Source organism: Arvicola amphibius, chromosome X, assembly GCF_903992535.2.
Source record: "Arvicola amphibius chromosome X, mArvAmp1.2, whole genome shotgun sequence".
Taxonomy (NCBI): Eukaryota; Metazoa; Chordata; class Mammalia; order Rodentia; family Cricetidae; genus Arvicola; species Arvicola amphibius.
This window is the reverse complement of record NC_052065.1, coordinates 18,348,218-18,355,257: the sequence shown is the minus strand read 5'-3', so window position 1 is coordinate 18,355,257 and position 7,040 is coordinate 18,348,218. Positions and strand designations below refer to the sequence as shown.

General features: G+C 44.4%; 1 protein-coding gene across 2 annotated transcripts; it reads left to right on the top strand.

Moving 5' to 3' along the window:
• Positions 1–1,078: 1,078 nt before the first annotated feature.
• Positions 1,079–6,732, top strand: LOC119805051 (diphosphoinositol polyphosphate phosphohydrolase 3-alpha). Of its 2 annotated transcripts, XM_038316853.1 has the most exons (2): positions 1,079–1,743; positions 6,198–6,732. In XM_038316853.1, coding segments are annotated over exons 1-2 (495 nt in total). In that variant the 5' UTR covers positions 1,079–1,249; the 3' UTR covers positions 6,199–6,732. The 2 variants fall into 2 exon arrangements, with proteins under 2 accessions (XP_038172781.1, XP_038172782.1); XM_038316854.1 differs by lacking the exon at positions 6,198–6,732 and having other exon boundaries at positions 1,079–1,744.
• Positions 6,733–7,040: the final 308 nt, after the last annotated feature.

The following is a 7,040-nucleotide window of genomic DNA, read 5'->3' as shown; positions in this document are numbered from 1 at the left end:
TCTTTGCCCACCTTGGGCCTACACCTGTTCAAAGAGAGCACTCACAGGTGCGCATCAATTATTTTCAAGAATCACCAAACCCCTGGATGCCCCCGTGTAAGCAGGCCAGGAAAGGGTGCAGTGTGTGAGAATGGAGGTGCTTGACAGGGAAACCAAGATTGTGTGGGGGTGGTGCTCCAGAAACATCCTGCAATGGGGTGCAAACAAGGCTGTACCTAGGTGTCCTGGGATTCAAAGACTGGGAAACCGAGGAACAGGGAGGCTATACATGATGTGAATAGGGGTTGTGTGCAAGTGTTTAAGGCAAGGACTGAGCCAAGATGGTTGACAAGCCGCAGAAGAGAACCTATTGAAGAAAGCAAGCTGCATGTGACTCAGCAAAGATTATTCTGGCAAGACTGCCATTGGTCATTTTGGTGACACCAGCCTTCTGCCTATAAATAAGGCAGTGCTGTTCATGATGGGAGAGAAAGGTGATGCCAGTCTCGATCCTGCTGCATGTGCCTTTCTAGGGGAGGCCCTGGCCCCCGGCTGCTGCCATGTCTGGCAGAGACACACATGTGGTGAGGACCCTGCACAATGTCACAAATAGGGTGCACTTCCCCAGGGCAGTGAGAGCTAGAAGCTTCCCAGGCAAGGCAGTGCAGGGCGCCTGCGCAGTGGGCCGGCAGCATCACGCGTAGCAGAAGGGAGTCGGGAGACCCCCGCCTCCGCCCCTCGCCCTCCGCCGCCGCCGCGTGCGCGCACGCGGACCCGGCCACGCGCGCGCACGCGCCTCACCTGGCTCAATCCTTGCCAGGGCGGCTGGCGACGGAGCAAGCGCGCGAGCGCGGACGGGCGGGCGGGTAGGGACCGCGCACGGTCCAGTCGGGGGCTGTGTGGAGGCGCGGGCTCTGGGCACCCGGTTCCCGGCGACGGAAGCGGCGCCTCCAATCAGGCAGCGGGTTCGCGACCCTCGGCGCACCGGGCCAGCGCTGCCCGCCCCGCGGACTGACTGACGCCCGCCCCGCGGACTGACTGACGCGCCGGCTCGCCCCCGCCCCCGTGCCCGCCCCCGCCTCGTCTCCCCAATCTCCGCTCAGGCTCTGCTCGTCTCTGCTCTGCTTGGCTCCGCTCCGCTTGGCTCCTCTGCTCCGCTCTCCTCCAGCCCTTGCCAGGCCCTTTCCCTGCCTGCAGCAGCTCCTCGGCTGCGCAGCGGCGGCCCGCTCGGCAGCTGCAAGCGACCAGAGAGGCGGCGGCGGCGCCGAGGATGAAGTGCAAGCCGAACCAGACGCGGACCTACGACCCCGAGGGCTTCAAGAAGCGCGCCGCGTGCCTGTGCTTTCGCAGCGAGCGAGAGGACGAGGTGCTGCTGGTGAGCAGCAGCCGCTACCCCGACCGCTGGATCGTGCCCGGCGGGGGCTTGGAGCCCGAGGAGGAGCCGGACGGCGCGGCGGTGCGCGAGGTGTACGAGGAGGCGGGAGTCAAGGGGAAGTTGGGCCGGCTGCTGGGTGTCTTCGAGCAGAACCAGGACCGCAAGCACCGGACCTACGTGTTCGTGCTCACCGTCACCGAGCTGCTGGAGGATTGGGAAGACTCGGTCAGCATCGGCAGGAAGCGAGAATGGTTCAAGATCGAAGATGCCATCAAGGTCCTCCAGTGCCACAAGCCCGTGCATGCCGAGTACCTGGAGAAACTGAAGCTGGGCGGCTCCCCGACTAATGGAAACTCAGCCGCCCCGTCCCAGCCAGAGAGCGAGCCCTAGTATGTACCGCTCCCGCCCGCCTGCCCGCCCATCCGTCTGCCTGGACTCTGCCTGTCGCCTCCCCGCACTTGCCGCCTGCCTGCCAGGAGAGCACCTCTCCTGCCCTGTGTGCCCGCACGGGCAGGAGGGAGGCTTCTTTTGTTTCCTTGGCAGGCAGACCTCTGAATTATGCTTGCAAACTGTCTTGGTTGCCAGGCGCTGTTTGCAGACAATTTGCACGTTTTTTCAGATGCTTTTCTAATCGCTTCTTAGTGACACTGTAAAAATCTTGCGCTCATCCAGAGCTGCATGGGATTTTGTGAAAGCTGCCTTACTGCTTGCCCTGCTCTTCATGGAGGGTGTGTGTGTGTGTGTGTGTGTGTGTGTGTGTGCGTGTGTGTGTGTGTGTGTGTGTCTATCTGCCCTGTGATGTTTTTGTTTGGGTCCTTTTTTTTCCTTTAAACACCCTTTACATGTGTTGTGCGTGAGTGTGCGTGCGCGCTTTTGATGTCAGCCTTGTGTTTTGTTTCTTAGTGGAGGCCTTGAGAGTCCTTCCAGCTGGCGGGGGAGGGGGAACGGGGGGGGGCATCTTTTTGTGTTTTTTCCCCTTGTTTTCTCATTCACAGCCTTGGTTCTTGGCAGTGCGCGTTCTTGGTAGATGTTGTTGACTCAGATGATTTATTTCTAATTAATATAAGAAAAATTGGAGACCTTATATCTTTCCTTTCTGCACCCAAACTGTCATCTAATGTGCTCACCTTCCTGTATTTTCATGACCAAAAACTATTCTAATGGCAAGAAAATTCTACAGTTAATGATTTCTCACTACATCATCAACGGTATCATTTTCTTGAAAATTAAAATGAATATGTTCATTTCTTACATAATTTACAGGGGCTTACTCCGATAGACTGGCTCTTTCTAGAGACTTGCTAATAAGATACGTTTTTTAAAAAAATCAGGATAACACTATACAAGAGTTTTAGCCTACTCATCTATCAGTTTCCAACCCCCCAGCACCTTCCTGGATATTCTTTTTAAAATGTGCTTTTCTTGGTGTACATTCATTTTTAGAAAGTAATCTATACTTGAATAGTGACTTCTCGATTTAAACTTTCTGGCCCTCGCTTGGTAACTGTAAGAATGGAATCTTTTATGGTGACTGCATATCTGCAATCATTCCAACCATTTCTAGTCTTTATATTCGTGTTGCTTGCTGCTAACATATGTCTCAGACTGTGAGGACATGACCCACTGAGTAAAGGTTTAAGTTCTTATAATAAACTTTTTGGTTTCTGTATTATTATTACTCTTACCTTGATACTTGTTTGAAATACGGAGCCACCTCTACAGTATGTCATTCTCTCTTCTGGAACTATCCTCAGGTCCCCTACCATGTTTATATAGGTATCTAGAAAGCCTTTCTAAAAGATAGTATTAAGACTGGAAAGATCATCCCATATTTTATGTGAGCATTTATAAGCAACATCTTGGATGACAACAATGAATATACTTGGGGAAATAATGAACATGTAAAAGAACTAAACTCCCTTGTGTTCGAACATTTTACTTTATATTAACTTATTTTGGAATTTCATAGACTATATTTTGATCATCCTCTTTCCCGTGCCCCAAGTCCTCTCAGGTGTTCGTCACCCCCAAACCCACACTCAACTCTATGTTCTTTCTTTCTAGCTCAAAAACAAAACCCCAGGAAACAAAAAAAAATACAAAAGACAAACACCAATTCATAACAAAATGAAAGCACACAAAATAACTGGGGGTCCATTTCGTTGTTGGTCAACTACTCCTGAGCACGAGGCCTCAGCTGGAGTTGGGCTGATACAGGTAGTGTCACTCCACTAGAGAAAACTGAGTTCTTTCTCCCGGCAACTATCTTCTTGGTTAGGGGTGGGGCTTTGTGCCCACTTCCGTCTCACCATGCTGGGCTATTGTCCGGCTTGAATTTGTGCAGGCCTTGTACACGCTATCACAGGTTCTTTGATCTCATATGTACTTCAAGCCTGTTGTGTGCAAAAGATGCTGGTTCTCTGGTGTCATACCCCTCTTCCCCATAGATCCCTGAGCCTTGAGGAGGGAAGGGTGCCTGAGAAAGATATCTCATTTATTGCTCTCAAATTACATTTTTAAAACATAATCACTGGTAAAACTTTAAGAGGACATCACCTTTTTTTAAAAACAAAACAAAACAAAAAAATTTCATTAATGTACAAATCAGTGTTTGAATCAATTTGTACTCCATGAAAATATGAAGAATGTCAAAGTATGCAGCTCCTGTAATTCATAATTTGTTTCTAATACCAAAGCCATTATATTTGCCCCTGTCACTATACTAGGCTGCTTCTGTCTTTTAATACCAGAGATAATTTTGGTTTTGAACCCTGTGTATACTTACTGCCTTTTTGTATGACTTATGTGCAGAGTATTCAAATGTGTTTTTCCACTTGGTTTTTTACTTCAAAATTAATATTGTTTTAAGCTTCTAAATGTGGGGTCCTTGTATTTTCTGAAAAATAGATTTCCTTTATGAACAATTTTACTTCATATTTAACATATAAACCCTAATTTTCAAAATATATTTCAATCTCTTACCAAAGGGAAGAGTATATAACTAATTTGAAGCACTTACCTTTATTTTCAATCAAAATTACTTTTACTAGTTAAAAAGTTTCTAGTAGATTCAGCAATTTTATTTCCATTAACCTTACGTTCTGCATTGACATTACAGATATAATGAATTCAGCTTTATGGGTACCTGTTTTTATAAAAACACCCTAGAAACCCTGTCAGAAATGCAATGGAGGATTTCCTTGTACTTGCTACTACTAGAGTCACTAATGTGTCATCCTTTAAATTCACATTTATTTGTGTGTGCGCGCACGCATGTGCACGTGTTTATGCTGGTGAGAGAATGCTATTGTGTACCTGTGGAGATCCGAGAACAATGTGTGGGAATGGCATTCTCTTCTTCCACCATGCAGGTTCAGGGAATAGAACTCATGTGGTCAGGGTTGGTCGCAAGTGCTTTACCCACTGAGTAATCCTGCAGGGCCTCTTAGTGCATCCTTACATTATAAATCTTACATAATCAAAGGTATATTCATAATCCATTATTAAAATGTTTGCCTATAAATATATTGTGAATTTTTCTCTTCAAGATTTTGTCAGTAATTCCAGATTTAAAAACATTATTAGGGATGGTATATTAATTCTACGAGCCTTCTAAAAACTACTCAACAACTGGGTATTTTTCCAAGGGTATTAATCCATTTTATATATTATTTATGATTATACTAAAATATACAACCGAATTTTTACATCCATCTTTCGAGTGAAAAGGAAAGAGTACTCCATCAGATAATTGTGATTTACAGATATGAATTAGAAATTTCTTTTCCATACATTTTATAAATAGCTTTCATTTTCCATTTTCATTTGTTCAAGTGTTTTGTTGGTAACTGGGTATTTTTTCTGGGCCTCTTGCATGCTGAGCATGTACTGGTCTACTGAGCCCCACTCTCGGTCCCATGACAAAGTGTTTTGTTCTTTCAGATGTACAAAGAGGAAACAAGTTAATATAGGTTTATGTTAATATAAGTTTATATATATACTGGAAACATGTAATCTGTCCTATACTTTAAAGAAACAAAGTAAAGTCAGGAAATTGACTTGTATAATCCATTTGCTTTATTATTCTGTATAGATTCATTTGAGATCTTTGATAAGGCTTTTCATTCTATAAGAATGACTTACAGGATGTAGTTGAAAATTTTCCCTGAGCAGAGCTTTTACCTCCAGGCTTACTATTTTCCTGGTAGCCCTGTTATGACACTTTATGTAACATAGTTAAAACAGTTCTGAGCAAACAGAGCTATAGGAAGTCAGTATGGCCACGTGACACTTTCATGAGAGAACAGGAAGCGCTAGAAACTTCACAGACACTGGGAAGTCAGACCTAGTTGTAGTTCTTACACTGTAATTTCACCAGTTACCAAATCATCTGACACTCAAGTTTTCTCTTCAGTCTGTCGTTGTAGACGACACAAAAAGATACTGTGTCAATATCTCCATTGAGCTATCCGTTTTAACTGCATGAAGAAGCATACTTCTGTGCAATGGTTAGCAGTTTATTGTACATGACCAATGTGTATTGCGATGTGTCCACTAGCCTGAATTATTCTTGTAAGTTTAGACTCTAGTCTAAAAGGTGGAATTCTCTGGTTTCACAATGAGAAAGCAAGGAGAGAGAAAGAGGGAGAGAGAATATGTGTGCATGTGTGTACCCATAGTTCCCTCGACTGCTGATCGAGGTTCACAATGCATTTGCCCTGGAGCCTGTGTGGGCTTTCTAAATACCAAGTGATTGGTGCACCTAATGTGTCCTTAGTAACTTTGCTGCTTGGAAGAATTGTAAATACACACCTGCAATATATGTGTTTGTTTGTTTTTCCAGATGAACAGAAACCATGCTCAAGATTACACTGAAGTAAAATCATTGATGTGAATCCAGTATTCAGTGGTATTTTCAAGTTCACCGGAGCACTTTTAAGGTTCCCAAGGAGACCGCTCATCTGGTTTTCCTTCTACATCTTGGAACACTCCTCCGTCTGTTTTACCAACATTTTTGCTCTGGTTGTTGTACTATTATTGTATGTGAGCGGACTTAATTCAGCACCTATAGCCTTTTGTTGTGCTTTACTGATGTGTCTGCCTTGTTCATTAGACTATTATCTTTGAAAGCAACGACTATTTTTCCTTAACTCTGCATATCCTGCATCCAAGACACTACTTGAAATATGGTTGGCATCACTGGAGGGCTTTGATTCAATTCATATTTTGTAATCTCTTTGTGGCAAACATTTCCTTTCCAATCTGGTGCTAGGAGAGTGGCTGCTGTCTAAGCACCATGTGTGTGGCTTGTGTGTATCAGGTGTTTCGTCATCATTGCAGGACAGGTGGAGATGTTCACCGAGAAGCGTTAGCATTCATTCCTGTGTCATACCATACATTGGCTGGCACAGTTTTAATACTGTGCCATCATTTAGGGTAACATTTTATAGAGTTAGTCCTTCATGTAACAACTTTAGTGTTTTTGTACTGTTGTTAATTTGCTTAAAATTTTATTCAAAAGTATTACTTGCTATAAAGGTAATTGTAAAAACACTACAATGAAATCCTATTGTGAGTTTTTATAAAAGTAAATTTTAAAGTAATATACAAATAATACATTTAATTTTTTGCAATGCTCTATCTACTTCTTAAATGTCAACATTTCCTTGCAGAAAATGCTGGGTTT

Excerpts from the sequence above, each read along its gene's own strand:
- LOC119805051 (XM_038316853.1), top strand. The coding sequence starts at position 1,250 with ATGAAGTGCAAGCCGAACCAGACGCGGACCTACGACCCCGAGGGCTTC.